This window comes from Balaenoptera physalus (assembly GCF_965194825.1).
Source record: "Balaenoptera physalus genome assembly, chromosome: X".
NCBI classification, from domain to species: domain Eukaryota; kingdom Metazoa; phylum Chordata; class Mammalia; order Artiodactyla; family Balaenopteridae; genus Balaenoptera; species Balaenoptera physalus.
In genome coordinates, this window is record NC_138903.1 from 117,566,105 (window position 1) to 117,585,782 (window position 19,678).

Below are 19,678 nucleotides of genomic sequence, written 5' to 3' on the forward strand. Positions count from 1 at the left end.
AAAAAAAAAGAAAGAAAAGCCTCCTTTCCCACAGCCTTCTGCCAAACAGATTCTGTTGCTAGGTAAACAGAAGCTACCAACAATTTATGTACCAATATATATAGCAAATTATAGCTGAAAGGAAGCTTGCTAGCTTATGAAACAGATGGTGATTTGTTGTGGCTCGGGAGAGAACAGGGTTTTGCCATGATGAGCCCCTGCTAGTCTCTCTGACAATTTCCTAGCCTAATAAACACTCAGACTTTGTATGTTATGAAGTTGGATGAGAGTGGAATCATGTAGAAAAGAAAGGAAGAGTTGGAAGGAATGGCAAAGACTATGCTCTTTGAGAGAAGGAATTATGGGTTTTAAACTTTGTGTTTAAATATGAGATAACAGTAGAAAGTAAACCAACACAGCTTGTAATATAACCCCCAGACTTGCCATCTGGGTTGAAGTCAAATTGAATAAGCCCAAGAACATCAACTCTGCTTCTCTAGCACTATGACAAATTTCAGAAAGTCTGGTCAAGCAATCAGAAGCAAGAACAAGAGGCTGTAATCTTCTGTGAACATCTGTAACTAGAGAATATACCATGCTTATTAAGATTGTGTCAAAAGAAATTTCATCGAGTTAAGGCCCTTGCAGCTCACATTTCTCATCCAAACTAAACTAGTGTTTGTTCAATAAGCAACTGGTTCACAACTGGACTTAAACTGTCTCCCCACATCCTGGAACAAACTGTTGAACCACACTCAGATCCACACTGACATCTGCAGGTAATCAAAACAGGACTTCTATGAACTGATTTCTAGACGCAGATTCTCAAACCATTCACCACAGTAGTGTGCGAACCCATAAAACCTAAATACCCTGGATGACTATGTCTTTAAAAAATACTCTCAATCTTTAAGTGCTTTCATAGACTAAAATATTGTATATAGAGTATGAACTCAATTATCTAGAAAAAACCCCACAAACATATAGTTATTTCCACCTGGTGTAATTACGGTGATTTTAATTTTCACTTTAAACTTTGTCTTCAATTTTCCATTACTTTTCAGATATTCTCCAATGAGTGTATAGTCCTTTTACAATAAGTCATTGAAAGACTGCTACCTCGGTTTTATTTTTTTAATTGTCAATATCAGCATTTTAATGAGTTATTAAAAATAAAATCATGCATAATATCCTCAACAGGCAAAGGTTACAATTATATGTAAGATAAATATATAAAGGAACCTGTAAGATGAAGGTTTTTTTTTTTAAAGATACAGATAAATAGTCAAGACAATAAATTTTTTTTAAAATATGCGTTTGAAAGAAAATCTAGGGAAAGTAAGGTACAAAAAGCGATGGTCTCATTTAGAAAAGGATTTTCATATGTCCTAGCTAATAAGCACTAAATATGTTATATATATGAGTGAAGAGGAAGATTTTCAAAGGATAAGTAAAGTTAATGAGGTAAAGAAAAACACAAAGGATACATTATGGCAATTGAAAAATAGTGTACTAAGGAAAAACATGCCAAACGAGTTGAATCAGGAGGACACACTATAAAAAACAAAGCAACAAACATCCAAACAAAAAATCATTGGAATATAGTTTACACACATTCTTCCAAAATTGATGCATGTTAGTGTTTGTACTAACATGACAATGTCTGTGGGATTTTTAATGTTCATGTTTATTCTTCTCCTAAAATATGGTTCCTATTGCAGAAATTAATATTATTCTAAATTTTCTTCTTCCTGTAGGTCAGTGAATGAAGAAAAATAACAATTGTCACACAATCATCAAAAAATATTGTTACCAAAAAAATTCTCTAACCAAAGGAATAAATGATAGATATGAAATATCTCCGGTACAACTTTGTTGATAATTCATTTTCCACACACCTCTGGATACTACTGTATCTTTTAATAGCCTCTCTAGTGCGACCGCTACCTCAATTTTAACCTCAAACCCCTAGTTGTCCCAGGTCAGTTTGTATTCACATTCATCAAAGCCTTTAAAAAAAATCCTGCAAAATGTTTTTCTGTGGTAAACTGCTACTAAGCAGCATGCTTATTTATATCGGCTATCAAAACTCCTAAAGACACACAAAGATAAGAAGAAAGCAGATTTGTAGAGTCTAACATACGTGATTTTTCTATAGTGCCTTTCAACTGAGCGAAATTTCAAAGTAACGTTTATTGGATCAATCTATAATTACTGTATTAGAGAAAACACGATCTATTACCAAGAGGCTCCTTTTACAATGACTGTCTGGGGGAAAGCCTGTTTTTCTGGGCTTGTGAAATCAAGTGACTCATTAAATTTCTGAGGTAAAAAATCAACATTTGGAGAAAGCCTTATTCTACATGTTAAAAATTAAGTGTAATAGAAAAATACACCCGGGGTTTCTAGTGGTAGAGAGAAAAAAGACAACTGCTTAAGGGCTTATTAACAAATTCAATCGATAGGCACTCATAAACCTGCAGGCCCTCAGCTTAGAAGTGTGTTACATTTCAAACGTTTATTGGTATATTTATTTTTTGGTGCCTGCAAAGCATTTTCTTGAGGAAACAAAGCCACGGTGGTTAGAGTTCCAAGTTAATTCACAAAAGTAAAGCTAAAATACTGAAGGTTTGCAACGAAATTGTAAGAAGTAGTTTTAGTAATAAGATCAAACAAATGCTGGAATGATTTCAACAATAAATTATTTTTCAGTTTTCCTGTTTTGGTACATGAGAGAATAATTATAGAAAGATAAGAAAGGCGGACCTTTTCAAGCACTTTAGATATTAACATTTAAGTTCCCTTTAAAACTTGCAACTTTTTAAAATTTATGCTTATTGGCCATACTTGAAGTTTTACTTTAGTGAACAAATGGACACAAGATGGAAATTAGGGAGAAAAATTAGGAGAGGGATTTTGATATGGAAACTGGGCAAGAACTGAAGCACAAGGGGGGAGAGGGAACTAAAGAAAACATAGGGGTTGCCTCCACTTCATTCATTCATTCATTCGTTCGACTGTTAAGTGGCAGGCCCCATTGGTAAGTATAAGGGCCCGGTAGTTCATCATTCATTCATTCATTCATTCAACCATTCGCCCTCCTCCCCAAGTGACCCAGATAGTCAAGTTGACTGCATATTTTGAAAAAACATATTTGCATCTCTCATACTGTGTGTGAAGTTGAGTAGCTTTTCATATATTTAAGGCTCATTTCTTCTGTGAACTGTGTTTTCATATTTTTGCCCATTTTCCTCTTGTGAGTTTTAGCCTTCCCCCTGCTCTGGAATTTGAGTTCTTTATATATGTATTTAGGATATTAGCCATTTAGATAAGTACTTCTCCCAGTTTTGTTGTGTTTCTTTTGACTGTGCTTATGTGGTGTTTTTGTCTGTTTGTTTGTTTTTGTTGGGTTTTTTTTGCCACGCAACAGGTTTCTATTTTTATGTAGCTTTTACTTTTATGTAGTTGAAATTATCCATCTTTTTCATTGTATCTGGATTTGGAGTCATACTTAGAAAGGCTTTCCCTATACCCAGGTTATAAAGGATTTCATCCATGTTTTCTTATATTACTTACATGGTTTCATTTTTTAACATTTAGATCCATTTGGAGTTTATTCCAGTGTACAGTGTGAGGTATGGAACCAAATTATCTATTTTTACAGCAATCCATTATCCCAACAGCATTTATTAAAAAGTCCATTTTTTGCCCCAGTGATCTGGGTATACCACCTTTACTATATGTTAAATTTTACACTTGGGTCTATGTCTGGACTTTCCGCCTTGCTCCAATGATCTGTCTGTTCACGCACCAGTATAATATAATAAAGGTAACAGGTTATAACACGTTGGTATGCAAAAAGGGGGGCAGCTTTCTTTACAGAAACTGACCCAGGGAGGCATCACTAATGGATGCTAAAACTATTGGGTGAAAGTTGTTGGGGAACAGGACATTTACATGGTCACATCTAATACTTTTTAAATACTAATTTGATATTAACTACAAAGGGGGAAAAGTACCTTTACAGTGGAGAAATCTGGAGAACACTACCTTGACTGAGTGACTGAACTTGGCATCACCAGCGGAACAACTGACATCATGTACCTCCTGATGTGATGCAATGGGAATCACCTATGTGGTATTCTTGCCAGAAAGATTTAACTAATCTAATGTTTAATTGAATCTAATCATGAGGAAACAATCCGACAAATCCGAACAACAGGACCTCATACAAGACAACTGGCCCAGACTCTTCAAAATGAGTATTTCATGAAAGATGAAAGAAAGTGGGGGGACTGTTCTACATTAAAGAAAACTAAAGAAACGTGACAACTAAATGAATTTGCATGACCTTTGAGCCTGAATTTTGAATCCTCAATTGAAAAAAATAATATTATTTAATTCGCAGTCCATATTCACATTTCCCAAATTGTCCCAATAATCTCTTTTAGATCAGCCGAGCCCGGCTCTGAACAACAGAACCACCCACTCACCCATAGACTCATGAGAAAAAATGAACTATTTAGTTTTAAGTCACTAAGGTTTCAGGGGGAAGGAGAGGGAGATTACACAGTAATAGCTGATATAAATATGCTACCATTTGTGTGAAATTTTAGAAAAAAGAATATATTGATGAATTTGTTTACATATATGCAAACTTTCTCTGTAAGGATACACAGGAAAATAAAACCACAATTGCTGTGGGGAAGAGGAGCTATGGAGGCTGGGGATGAAGACAGGAGGGAGACATTTCATTTTCTGCCCTTTGGTACCTGTAGAATTTTAAACACATGAATGTATTTCCAATGAATGAATGAGTGAATGAATGAAATCTGTTCCTTTTACTCATGTCTTTCCAGAACCCCTGAATCATCTCTAGTGGTAATGGGAACTCTCATACCCTACTGATGAGAGTATAAATTGGTACAATCTTGGTGGGGTGGAGGTGTGGCTTTAAGAAATGCCTATAACGTAAGGTCAGACACTATAAAACTCTTCGAGGAAATCATAGGCAGAACACTCTATGACATAAATCACAGCAAGATCCTTTCTGACCCACCTCCTAGAGAAATGGAAATAAAAACAAAAATAAACAAATGGGACCTAATGAAACTTAAAAGCTTTTGCACAGCAAAGGAAACCATAAACAAGACGAAAGGCCAACCCTCAGAATGGGAGAAAATATTTGCAAATGAAGCAACTGACAAAGGATTAATCTCCAAAACATACAAGCAACTCATGCAGCTCAATATCAAAAAAAACAAACAACCCAATCCAAAAATGGGCAGAAGACCTAAATAGACATTTCTCCAAAGAAGATATACAGATGGCCAACAAATACATGAAAGGATGCTCAACATCACTAATCACTAGAGAAATGCAAATCAAAACTACAATGAGGTATCACCTCACGCCGGTCAGAATGGCCATCATCAAAAAATCTAGAAATAATAAATGCTGGAGAGGGTGTGAAGGAAAGGGAACCCTCTTGCACTATTGGTGGGAATGTAAATTGATACAGCCACTATGGAGAACAGTATGGAGGTTCCTTAAAAAGCTAAAAATAGAATGACCATACGACCCAGCAATCCCACTACTGGGCATATACCCTGAGAAAACCAAAATTCAAAAAGAGTCATGTACCACAATGTTCATTGCAGCTCTATTTACAATAGCCAGGACATGGAAGCAATCTAAGTGTCCATCGACAGATGAACGGATAAAGAAGATACAATGGAATATTACTCAGCCATAAAAAGAAACGAAATTAAGTTATTTGTAGTGAGGTGGATGGACCTAGAGTCTGTCATACAGAGTGAAGTAAGTCAGAAAGAGAAACAGAAATACCGTATGCTAACACATATATATATGGAATCTAAAAAAAAAAAAAATGGTTCTGAAGAACCCAGGGGCAGGACAGGGATAAAGACGCAGACGTAGAGAATGGACTTGAGGATATGGGGAGGGGGAAGGGTAAGCTGGGACGAAGTGAGAGAGTGGCATGGACATATATACACTACCAAATGTAAAATAGATAGCTAGTGGGAAGCAGCCACATAGCACAGGGAGATCAGCTCGGTGCTTTGTGACCACCTAGAGGGGTGGGATAGGGAGGGTGGGAGGGAGACACAAGAGGGAGGAGATATGGGGACATAGGTATATGTATAGCTGATTCACTTTGTTATGAAGCAGAAACTAACACACCATTGTAAAGCAATTATACTCCAATAAAGATGTTAAAAAAAAAAAGAAATGCCGATAAAATATGCAAATACATATGCAATACATAGACTATCTCCAGAAGAATCCACCAGAAGCTGATAACACCGGTTGCTTCTGAGGAAGGACCTTATGGGACTGGGAATCCAGGGTAGAAGGAAGACTGACTTTTCCTTATATGCCCTTTTTATTCTTTGAATTTTTATGCTGAACTTGTATTACCTTTTCAAAAGGAGCATAATAAAATAAAATGCACATATGCTTTGACTCAACTATTTATCACTTCTACGATTCTCTCCTGCAGAAATACTTACAAAGATATTACTTGTGTATACTAATAAAGTATAAGGAACCTAAATGACCATCAGTTAAGGATTAGTTAAATAAATTATGGAATGTTCATACACAGGAATACTATACAATTGCTAAAAATGAACCCATAAATCATCACCCAGGCTGACATAGAATATCCCAGAAATCCGGGAGCATTCCCTAATGCCTGCATCCAGCCTTTCCCACCCGGTAAGTTACTACAAACTGAATAAACCCATGTAACCATCACCCAGGTCACACAGAACACTCCAGAACACTTGAGGCGCCCCCTAATGCCCATTTCTAGCCATTCACCCCCTGTGAATGATCACAAACAATAAACCCATGTAACCATCATCCAGATCACACAGAACATTCCACAGACCATCCAGTTTGTAATAATTCATCAAGCTGTACACTTTTTTGTATGTATGTTATACTTCAATAAAGTGTTAAAATATGCATGTGTGTCTGTTATAAATATGTTCACATATATATAGAAAAAGGTAATTAGGTATACAAATCAAACTATTTATGGATGAAAAGGCTATGGGGGGAGGCATTTATTTACTTTGCATACTTCTATAAGGTTTAAACTTTATAATGAATTTTTCCCTTCACAATTTATAATTTTAAAATGAATAAAAATAATGAAGACACTTTTAAAAAAGAAAATAATTTTAAACACTGCTATGAAATGTTAGTTTTGTCTTAGAGGAGGAAATATACAACATCAGGATTTTAAATCCTAAAATTCTTGACCACTACCTACAATAGCCAGTCCCCCGTCCTCCCAATCTGACCCCATAGGTCCTGGAGGGAGATGAATGTCTGAAGAATAGATTCAGACAAAGAAACACTTACCTAGCTCAGTCTTTCACCTCAGACTTCAGTGTAGTCACCGAAAGGATTAGACTAAAACTTCCTTTTGCCCAAAGCGGGCAGGCCTCAGTGACCCAGACTAGAAGCTTCTTTCTCTGAGGGCTACATTCTGACCTTAGCTTTGGAGCTCTCACCACTACTTTAGTCAGAAGAGATGGTTAAGGAAACAAACTGAAGGAAAACCACACCTAGGGAAGGCAAGAAACCATTTAGGGTGACTGATTGGTCCCAGTTTGCCCAGGATTTTCCTTGTGTTAGCACTGAAAGTCCCCAGAAAACCCTCCAGTTCCAAGCAAACCAGGACCTAGGAAATCAGATCTCAAGTGCTTTTTAGGCCTCTTCTCCCTGAGCCCCAACCAAGTTCCCCTTTGATCTACAAGGTGAGGGGGAGTGTCTTCTCCTCAGAAGCTAAAGAAGAGATGCCAGACTTCTCTTGCCACACTTCGTAGGAGAAGAGCTAGCAGAATCAGAATCCCAGAAAGAGGCTCCAAAGAGGCACCCCAAAGAGCATTTCACACAGACTCAACAGCTTTTAACCTCTCCATACCAACAATTCCACACATCACTGTGACCCAATCCAATCCTGGATCAAAGTTCTGATTTATATTTTACTTTGAAGATTTTGGCTATATCTAGCTAGCTATTACTCACTCCTGTTTACTGAAGATGTTTCTCTTAGTGAACTCACTTTTTCTTTGTTATATTTATCTTTAAAATACATCTTTAAAAGTATTATTTGCTAAGTTTATTTTAACAGAACACTTCACATCACTTTCATAAATGGAAAATTGGTATCACATGCCACAAACAGAAGGTACATATTAGGTACATATGAATAACTATTATCTAAACGGAGTACTCCTTGATGAAGATTCCTCATGCAAGTTTTCCTCAGGAATGCCTGGAACACAAGAAGCTTGGTGCTCCTCCTAGAGGTCAGAGTGTGTGGTTAGCACTGCTCTGGGAGTTTCTTCCAGCTCCTTCTATAGGTTAACCCTCCCCCGTGACTTTCTTTCAGCTCCCTCTACAGGTTGGAGTGAGTATCTTTCGGCTCCCTCTGTGGGTTAGAGCGGGGGGAGGGGGGTTATTGTTCAACAAAATTTTATTGAGTGACTATTATGTTGTAGATACAGCGCTGAGGATACAGGGGAGAACATGGGAACAATTTCGTATTGTAATTGAGCACGAATAGGGAAAGAAGAGAAAGACGAAGTTAGAAGATTTGGGCACAGACTGTACTGTCTATCTCCATTTCCTAAACCCCTGTTTATTCAAGCCACTGCAATCTGACTTTTGCCCCTTCCACCTCACCAAAAGTACACTCATGAAAGTCTCTAGGGGACTTCCTAATGATCGGATCCAATGGGAAGTTTTGCATCCTCATCTTAAGTGACACGACTCCCTCCTTAGCTTTGCTGACAGCATTAGCTGGTTTCTCCAAGGTTTTCTCCTACCCCTCTTGCCACCCCAGCTCTCCTTCAACCTGCCTCTTGTATGTTGATGCTTGTCAGGATTTTGTCCTTAACCCTCTTCGCCATAAATCTCCCTTCTTACGTCTACACCCATAGCTCCCACCTACATAAGCTAAAGACTCCCAAATCCTGAAAGACCAGAGGTGCCTCTATTTCCCTCTGCAACCCCATTTCTCATGTTAGCAAATTACTTGTATGACTGTGAGGGTGCCTTGGTCTCTTCTTCCTGTAGCCTATTTCCCTCTCACTTCTCCCTCCACCTGAGGTTTGCTGTTCGATTCAGCTTCAGTGTTACCTATTCTGGGAAGGACTCCAGAAGCACAGCCCGGGCCATGCTGGGTGCTCTCCCTTCGTGCTCCCCAAAACACTAGAATCGGTGCTTCTAATGGTCAGTGTACTTCTGTTTATTCCACTAGGCTGGTCACCTTGAAGGTACTGACTGCATCTGCATTTACAGTTCCCAGCACAGGGCTCAATAAACACTTTTAAATTGATGAATATAAGAAATCCATGAGCTATGAACAGGTAAACATGGAGGAAGAGAAGCCTGGGGATGGCTGGGGTGCGTGTGAGAAAGGGATATTTAAAACTTGAGTATTTAGAATACTATTCCCTTTCCCTTCCTCCTATGGAGGCAGCCAGGGCTGGAGGGGCCGAGGGGGCATTGATGTGTCAGGGTCAGAAATTGGTTACATACAGGAGAAATGAGCAATTGTATTGAGGATAAAGGGAAACAGGCTTGTCACTATCCGAGAATAGTTACAAATATGGATAGGCCGGATGCTGGAATGAACCTGTAGTGTTGAACTGGAATCGGAGATACCAGTTTGAACTCATGATCTTTAATAGATGATCAGATATACATATGTGTGTATATATAAATATACATTTACATGTATTTTCTGTGTTGAGAGGGCCTTTATTTATTAATATTATTATTTTTTCGGCCGTGCCGCACAGCTTGCAAGATCTGTTCCCCGAACAGGGACTGAACCCAGGCCATGGCAGTGAAAGCCCAGAATCCTAACCACTAGGCCACCAGGGAAGTCCCGAGGGGGCCTTTAAACCATAATGCTCAAGTAGCAGTGATTATACCTAGTGCCTGTATTTTGGTAATTGTACCAAATACCATTCTCTATTAAAAGGAATCAAGGCTCCTTAGAGAAACAGCTGATCGCAGGGCTGGGGCAAGGAAAGTATGAATCTGGGACATCTTATGCCAGAAAGTAAAACACTGCTCAAAAAATGATAGATTTGCCAAAAGGACATAGCAGCCAGCTCGGAGGGACTCTCACTGTCCATATCTGAGATATGAATATCCAAAAAAAAGTCATAGTTATGAATAAAAACCCACTGACTAAAATAGGAGTCCACGAGTCCACAATGATCAAATAAATGGTGGAGAAGGGAAACTTCTTCTTTACACTTGAATGCCAATTAATAGGTGTAGAAGGAATAAGTCATCATAACACTAGCAGGCAAGAAAGAGCAACAGATACTAAAATTACTGGGGGAAAGTTTGATGAAAAACCAGGATATTTATAGTCTCAAAGTACTTCCACACAAAATATGCTACCAATTTCAAAGGGAAAACGCTAACTATGCAGTGGAGAAACACAGCAGACGCCTCCTTAACCAAAGGATCAAGGGTCACCAGTAATAGGACGAAGTGGTACCGTGTGCCTCCTGCAATGAGATGTTGAGAACACAACACCACTTCTGTGGTATTTCTGCCCAAAATGCATAACCTGAATTTAGTAACGAGGAAATATCAGTCAAACCTAAATTGAAGGCCATTTTTCAAAATAACTGGCTAGTACTTCTCAAAACCATAAGGATCACAAAAGACAAGGAAAGACGGGGGGATTTCCAGATTGAGGGAGACTAAAGACACATAATGACTAAGTGTAACACATAATCCTGGATAGAATCCTGGGCCAGAAGAAAATTTTTTTCCCTCTTGCTAAAAGAGCCTTATTGGGACCACAGGCAAAATATGAATGGGGTCTGTACACTAGGTGGGATAGTTTTGTATCAAGGTTAATTTCCTGATTTTGATAGCTGCAATGTGGTCATGTAGAAATGTCCTTGTCTTTGGGAAATTTACACTGAAGCACTTAAGAGTAATGGGGTATCATGTCTATATCTTATTCTCAGATGGTTCAGAAAAAACGTGACACACACATACAAATATACAAGACACATACAGACATACATACATACAAGCGAGTGGGAGGGATGGTAAAACTAATGTGGTTAAATATCAACAACTGAGGAACCTGGGTGAAAAATATATGGGAGTTCTTCGGGCTATTCTTGCAACTTTTCTGTAAGTGTGAAATAAAATAGTTCATGTATTTTTTAAATACTGAAAAGAAAAGTGAGTGTTTAAAACCTGAGTCATGCATGAAAGGCTTTTATTTTTTGCCTGTCTACCCACCCCCGCCATCTTGCTCCAAAAACAATCTAGAGTCCTATGAATATGTAAAAAAAAAAACACAAGATAAAATAAATCCAAAACAAGTAAGAAATATGTGTAGCCTTGGCAAGAACCTTCTAAATTGGCAAGAACCTTCTAAATTGTCAAATTCTACAAAATGCTCTTGAAAATTTGACAGATTATGTGGAGAGGTTTCTCTTTGTTTTGGGAAACAACCCAAACTTCAAAACAGCTATTAGTTCTTTTGTGTTCCCGATATCCTTTTATTCAAAACTTGACTGCAATTAGACACAGAGAATGCAATACTGGGATATGGATAGGCTTAAAAATTTTACAGAATTTTATGCATGTGTACACACTTTATTAAATTTGCACTCTAAGATATACACAAGGTCAGCAGTTCACAAAACTTCTTATTATTCCAAAAGCAGTTATCATGAAACACAGTGATTATATGTCAGTCAAGCAAAAAGAGCATCTATTAAATTTTCTTATCATATCATCTCTTACACTTGTTTTCAAATAGAAGCCTGAAATATGATATATTAGAATAGGAAGAGAGAATTTTACTTTATAACAATGATCACTTTTCAAATATTAGACTTTATATAAAAATAAAGGAGTACTGTCAACAAAGCTCACCTGAAGGTTAGCATGTCTATCTTTTATGTAATCCGAAACAACCCCTGCACAAACTTAACTTTCTAGTCACTTTAAACAATAAAAATGAACCTTGGCTTAAACAGTAAAGTCAGTTACCTTGCCTCCTAGTTCTCATAACAGAGGAACAATTTCATTTTCCTGTCCCAATTCTACCCCAAAATAAATTTATTTTATTTAAAATAAATTTAAATATCATTACATTCTAAAGGTTATGTCTTAAGAGTCCTAAATTAGAGCCAAAAAATGATGGCCAAAAGTGTCCCTTTAAGGCAAAGAAGACAGTAGAGAGCTGGTGGATAAATACCCTATAGGAGAAAACCATCTCTCAGTATTTATATAGGCAGAGACTTTTAACATGGTTCTTTCACAAACAGAATAAACACACTGCATACCACTGATGTAATTTTTCTTTAAAATGACATACTAGAGAACAATCTTCATAATATATACATTCATGTTAGGTTTGAAGGATTATGGACTTTGCACAGATGAAAGTCAATATGAGAAATAAAGCCATTAATGGCCATTATGGCAGTTATCACAATTTAAAATAAACAACACAGCTGATGCTACAACAGAACTACTTACTGCAAGCTAAGTGATGCTCTCTTATAATTCAGAGAGAATAGGTTTCCCTTCAAGCCCTACAGTATTACTAGTCTGTGGGTACCCTCAAAGCACATCATCTTCCTTTAAAATTCAACGACCTTTGCCTTCAAAAGACACAAATGCAGTAGTTTTCATTTCTTACATTCATTTAAAAATGGAATATTATGGTCCTAGCAGGCAAATTTGCATGTTAAATACAGACAATCCAACCACGATGTCTGACCATTAAAAGAAATCTATCACAACAGACATTTTGCACACAGTTTTAAATAATAAATAACACGGCAATAGATTACACTCAGGTTTTAAAATAGCTCTATCGGGATTTTCCTCTTTTAAATGTTAAATAACTTATGGTACCGCAGACTTACTATCATGTACACTGTTGACAGCTCAAACAGCTTCTTAAAAGCAGAATGCACGATGACATTGACTTTGGCAGCTCCTAAAAGCTTCCTCGTAGATATTAAACTGCGCTTCCTATAAGACAGCATGTATAAGAACTGGACTCTGATTCTGGGGGCAACACAATAACCAAAATACAGTCGACAACACCACTCACCACACAACAAAACAAACAACTCCAATGACGAAAAAGTAATCAGAAAGAAGCAGCAATCAAAACGGTATGTGGCAATCAGACACAGAGCCCCTTTTCTATCCTACCTTATGATATACATCTTTACAGCATGACACTGAACCCCAAGGCCCCTCAGGCCTCATTACACCACCCAAGACAAGCTGTCAAGCTCCGTGTACACTTTTCTACACAGTGGTTTGTGTGTAAATAACATTATTCATTCATTTGTAGATGCTCCACACATCTGGTCAAGGCAGGAATTTCTTCTCCTTGATAACACCACCTAGAAACATTAACAATATTTTATATATTCCTTAGGGCAACAGGTTTGAGGAGAACAATATCAACTGGGGTAGCTAAGTCATAAGAAGCTGTGGTGACTAATCCCGGCATCCTGTTAAGTCCGTTTACATTCTCAGCACTAAAATCAATCCTTGTATCCTACACTCCAACAGCAAAGAAGCAATATGCACAGTAATGAAAGCAACGACATGTTTTTTCCCCTTTGTGAGAAATGGCAAGGAAGCAGCTCAAACAGGAAAGGGAAACAAAATAATGTACTTTAAGCTGATGCAGAAAAATAAAAATTTATATCAAAAGCAACTCATCTAATATTGTGAGATAAAGAGATTTGAGACTTATGTAGTCAACAGAGAACAACAACAACAAAAATCTCTCAAGCAAGAGAATTTCTGATCAACTCTAGCTGTCATGACACTGCTGGGAAAAAGAACCATTGCCGAAAATACATATTAGTGCTTTCCTTAAGTGTATAGACTCTAAAATAGGTGCTCTTTGAAGCACTGAGGAAAAAAAAATATATATATATATATGTACTCTAAGCAATCAAAAATGAGTATTTGAGATTTCGTTACTAGTTCAAAATGAGATCAGCAAAAAGAGACCTAAGTAAGGTTACTACACTCAAAAAATCAAACTTTAGAGAAGTGCCAAAAAAGAACGGCATCAAAATGGTTTAGATCAGTAACACTTTAATCCTCATTACGGATCAAAGTTCCCTGTGTTCCTCCCTGAATGTTTTCTGCAGGAAACAGCAGTTAGAACACTGAATCAGAAATGGGTAAGTCACTTGGGTGAGAGATCATCCATCAAGATGAACGGAGAGCATGAATTGGAGCATGCTACTGGAGCCTCTGCGGTTGTGCTGCCTTTAGCCAGTGAGTCTGAGGACAAGCCACTGCTGCTACTACTGCCATCCAAAATATCTGAACTGAGGACAAAGCAAAAAGAATTATAAGCAGATGCATCTATCAGGGTAAAGGCAAACATAACATGCAATGACATGGTTTCAAGAACTCACGGATCAGTACAGCATTGGTAAATCATAAAAAGCATAAAAGCAACAGCAAAACTAGAGAATGTACTATATTCAGATACCTGGGAGAGGACAATGTCAGAGAAATCCCAAGTTAAGACACGCAAGGTTCTGTATCATTTGGGCGCTCTCCTAGAGGCACCAAAAGGTCCAACATACCAGTAAGTGTTCCTCTTGACATGTCATGGTTTCCGTGAGGGAGTTCCCCTACCTTCAGCTCAAGCGATTTCTACCCTTATATTTCTCTTCTTTAAAAATTTTTTTTTATTTTTATATTTCTCTTCTTACCTTCAGCCTTCGAGTAAGAGGAGTGGTTACTCGCTGAGGTACTCTGGACTGTTGGAAGTATTCTAGCAAGTATACTGCTTCATGGTCCTTCCATTCCAGAACAGTCTTTCAACTGATCTAGATTTTATCACTTCCTCACTCCCAAGAGGCCTTCGACTCAAATACACATTTTTTTTCTAATTTCCTCCATTATTTGCCTTTTATGTTCTTCTCATTTTATGAATTTCTTAGACTATTTCCTTTCCTCTTGCTTTCAAAACTCAAAGGTCTCCCTCCTATTTCTAAAAGACTTGTTTCTTTGATCCCTTCAGTTAACTTCCAGTCAAGCTTCTAATAGGAATGCTCTATATCCACAGACCCAATACCCTCACAGCCCATTTGCCTCTTTAATCCTGACAACTGGCTTCTGCTCCTGTCCTTCCACTAAGACTCCTGATCTGGTCATCAAGAGCCTCTAGAACCCAACCTGGGGATACCTGACCCATCCAGCCCAGGCTCCCAGGGCTCCCAACAATCAAGCCAGCCTGCCTCATGAATCTGGCTACAGACTTTAGCATTCACAATTGCCAGCCTTCACAATCTGACATGAGGCTGCCTTCCTGGCTATGATACCCATCAGTACAACATGTAAGCTCTGTGCTCTATATTTGGCCCGAATTCACTCATTCAGTCATTTCATTTCTTCTAATATTTACTGAGTACCTACCAAGTGCAGAATGTATGCCAGATATTAGAAATACAGTGGTATGTAAGACAGACATGATCCCTGCCCTCATCTAATTTACAGTATAGTACAGGAGACAGTTATATAATCATGCTAATAAATATATAATTATAATTTGTGATCAAAGCAGTAAAGATACAAGGGACTCTGAGAGTATATAACATGGGTGACCTGATCTAATTTGGAGGAATACGGAGGAACAAGCCTCCCCCAAAGTGATATTTGAGCAGTTGTCTGAAAGATGAGTAGGCCTTAACTGGGTAAAGTTGGGGAAGAGGCAAGGGTATTTCTAGGAGCCAAAACCAGGCTAGTATGGCTATAGCACAGAGAGCATGGAGAACATGATGAGAGAAAGCTGGCGAGGGAGTCAGGCAGTTTTAGGATCTACACAGACATACTTTTTTATTTTTGAAAAGGAAACAAAGCATAGAATTGGAGAAGGACTTGTGAATCAGCAAATATAGGTTCTAGTTTAAGTTTGATCACTAGCTCCTTTGCAAAAGCCCATCCTGGTCTAAACTGCCCTGAAACTCAATATTATGTCTTTAATATTATCGTTTTTATGAATTTCCAAGTTAATGTATTCCCACTGTTAAGCAACCTATGATACATTTGGAAGTTTCTGGCCTCTGTACCACCCTTAATAAAATGTAGCTTCCCCCAACCCAGCTTCTCTACTCTTATATTTCTTCAAAATGTCATTTCTTTCTTTTGCCTGTGGATTGTTTTCAGATGGAAACAGAATACAAATAGGCTTTGGAAAAGTAAAAATATCGGGTTGGCCAAAAGGTTCGTTCGGTTTTTTCCATAAGATGGCTCTAGTAGCACTTAGTCATCCTTAACTTCATTCGAAACAATTTTGTTAGACTGTGTTGTGACAGCTGTCGTATCAGCGTGCATTTAAAAAATATCAAAATTGGTGAATTTTTGTGTAGCCATTTTAATATTGAAGATGGAAGAAAATAGCAACATTTTCGGCATATTATGCTTTATTATGTCAAGAAAGGTTAAAAACACAACTGAAACACAAAAAAAGATTTGTGCAGTGTATAGAGAAGGTGCTGTGACTGATCAAACGTGTCAAGAGTGGTTTGCAAAGTTTTGTGCTGGAGATTTCTCGCTGGGCGATGCTCCACAGTCGGGTAGACCAGTTGACGTTGATAGTGATCAAATTGAGACATTAATTGAGAACAATTAATGTTATACCACGCGGGAGATAGCCGACGTACTCAAAATATCCAAATCAAGCGTTGAAAATCATTTGCACCAGCTTGGTTACGTTCATCGCTTTGATGTTTGGGTTCCACGTAAGTTAAGCAGAAAAAAAACTTCTTGACAGTATTTCTGCATGCAATTCTCTACTTAAACGTAATGAAAACGTTCTGTTTTTAAAACAAATTGTGACAGGCGATGAAAAGTGGATACTGTACAACAATGTGGAACGGAAGAGATCGTGGGGCAAGTGAAATGAACCACCACCAACCACACCAAAGGCCGGTCTCCATCCAAAGAAGGTAATGGTGTGTATATGGTGGGATTGGAAGGGAGTCGTCTATTATCAGCTCCTTCTGGAAAACCAAACGATTAATTCCAACAAGTACCGCTCCCAATTAGACCAACTGAAAGCAGCACTTGACAAAAAGCGTCCAGAATTAGTCAACAGAAAACGCATAATCTTCCATCAGGATAACGCAAGACAGCATGTTTCTTTGAGGACCAGGTTTCTTTGTTACAGCTTGGCTGGGAAGTTCTGATTCATCCGCCATATTCACCAGACGTTGCACCTTCGGAGTTCCATTGATTTCTGTCTTTACAAAATTCTCTTAATGGAAAAAATTTCAATTCCCTGGAAGACTGTAAAAGGCACCTGGAACAGTGCTTTGCACAAAAAGATAAAAAGTTTTGGGTAAATGAAATTATGAAGTTGCCTGAAAAATGGCAGAAGGTAGTGGAACAAAACAGTGAATACGTTGTTCAATAATGTTCTTGGTGAAAATGAAAAATATGTCTTTTAGTTTTACTTAAAAACCGAAGGAACATTTTGGCCAACCCAATAAAAATGGAAACAGTATATTCCACAGTCCTCCTACTCTACACTTTCTGCTGTCAAATGCATCATTAATAATACCACTTTTAAGTAAGAAGTTTGGAAAATTTAGTTGGCTCTGGTATTTTTTCAACCAAATGGCAAAATGGGTCTAAAATATGAATTATTCAAAGTACTGAAAGAAAGTTGCACAGATAATCTAAGACATTGGAAAATCAAAAGACCTTTATATTTGCCTTTGGAACATATGTGATTTTCCTCCTGCAGCATTTTGCCTAGACTAATACTGAAATGAATTTACTTTCCTAAAGCACATATTGGCTGGGAAGCCGAAGGACACGCTCTCTGCTACTTGGCAGGAAGAAACAGGCTTAGATTAAAATTTGGCCACCAAGCAGATAATCTGAATATAAATACTTTCTTATTCCAACCAGACTTATGGTGAGCCCTGGGTTAAAAGATTCCATTTGCCATAAAACCTGCTTGCTTAGGTGAATCCTGTATTCATTCAAAAACATAGAACGTGACTCGCCGTGAAATCTGTCTTCTAATGCTGTTGATTACCTTAAAGAAATAAGCTAATGGGGAAGTTACCAAGAAAAAAATGAGTCTGAACATTTCACTTCATATATTTTTTCAAGAATATATATTTTTCAAGAATTTCTTCTCAATTATTAACTGTAAACATATATAATTGTGTTTCATTGACAGAAAAATAGCATACTTGCATTTAGTCTCCAGTGCAATTTAAATTCAGAGCCTGGTAAAACTTTAACCAGGTATTTTCACTAAACTAAAATCTAGTTTCTGTTCTAATTAATCTGGCACTACTATACTTGGTCCTGGAAGCAGAGACTACAGGTCACAAATTACCCACTGTTAATATATCCACAAGCAAGACTTAACGTGATTTTGTAATTCCAGAGAGATCACTGTACAAAAGTGATTTTCACTGTGTCTGCTATTAAACCTTCTACCAGGGCTTCAAAAAGCAACAAAGCGTGGTCCAATTTAAGTTTCTCTCTTTTTTTCTTTCCTAGTTTAAGCTCTGATGGAGGTGCTAATGAGCCTTAGACTAGTGGCCCAAAGCCAAACAACGGCAGGAAAGCAAAGGACTTAGACAATTCAAATTGGACACAGGAGTACGTGAAACAAAAGTAAACTAATTCATTTCAGCCACTGACTATACCAACTGAGGCAGTATTTGAACCACACCACCAAAAATACTTATGACAGCTAAAGTAGTGCCCTCTGTCTAAAAAAACTAAGGGAGAAAGTATAAGGGAATCATTAAAACATTCAGTGATAAAGTAACAACAAAATTAGGTTGTCCAGTGTGACTCATGCTATCACCCATCTGGTGGAGCCACTCTTGTGCCTTGTCCAGTCAGTAAACTGGGTTCTATCAGATAAATGGCAGGCAGGTAAATACGCTAGAAATCAGCCGCAGCCCTATCAGCCCCAGCACAGATTTTAGTATAAGGTAAGACTACAGGGCATCCCCCTACCCCTTGGTGTGGGTTAAACTGGTCCATAGGGTTTGTTCTCTACTCTCTACTATCTTACCTTACGAAGACCCAGCATTATCTTGCTGTATAGCCTCTAGGTTTTTAAGATCACATAGTTAAATGTGATCAGTTCCACTGTCACTTTGGGGATAGGAGTTTTAAAGTATCAGCACATAGGGATGTAACGTACAACATGATCAAGATAATGAACATGGCTATACGTTACAAATGAAAGTTAAGAAAGTCAAATCCTAAGAGGTCTCATCACAAGGAAAAAATTCTTTTTCTATTTCTTTAATTTGGTATCTATATGAGATGATGGACGTTCACTAAACTTATTGTGGTCACCATTTCATGACGTACGTAAGTCAAGTCATTATGCTGTACACCTTGAACTTATACAGTGTTGTATGTCAATTATACTCAATAAAACTGGAAGAAAAAAATTTTAATTAAAAACACTACTCTTTAATCACCAGAAAAAGAATATCAGCACAGAAGTCTAAGCTGCTCATATAAACATCTTCAAGTATATGTGAACATTTCTGTCATAATAAATAATGATTACCTTATTCTTTGTACATGTAACATACTCATGATAAAATTTTCTTGCCGTGAC

General features: G+C 37.7%; 1 protein-coding gene across 8 annotated transcripts in view; it reads right to left on the reverse strand.

The window, feature by feature from the left end:
- The window catches only part of PABIR2 (PABIR family member 2), a 79,469-nt gene that overhangs the window by 44,196 nt on the left and 15,595 nt on the right, over positions 1 to 19,678 (reverse strand). For 4 of the 8 annotated variants that reach the window (XM_082445428.1, XM_082445431.1, XM_082445430.1 and 1 more), the window contains exon 10: positions 11,644 to 14,387. The exons of 1 other annotated variant lie outside the window; for it this stretch is intronic. In XM_082445428.1, coding sequence (XP_082301554.1) covers positions 14,243 to 14,387 — 145 coding nt within the window. In that variant the 3' untranslated portion in view covers positions 11,644 to 14,242. 3 more of the 8 variants (XM_082445433.1, XM_082445432.1, XM_082445434.1) reach the window with 2 other exon arrangements.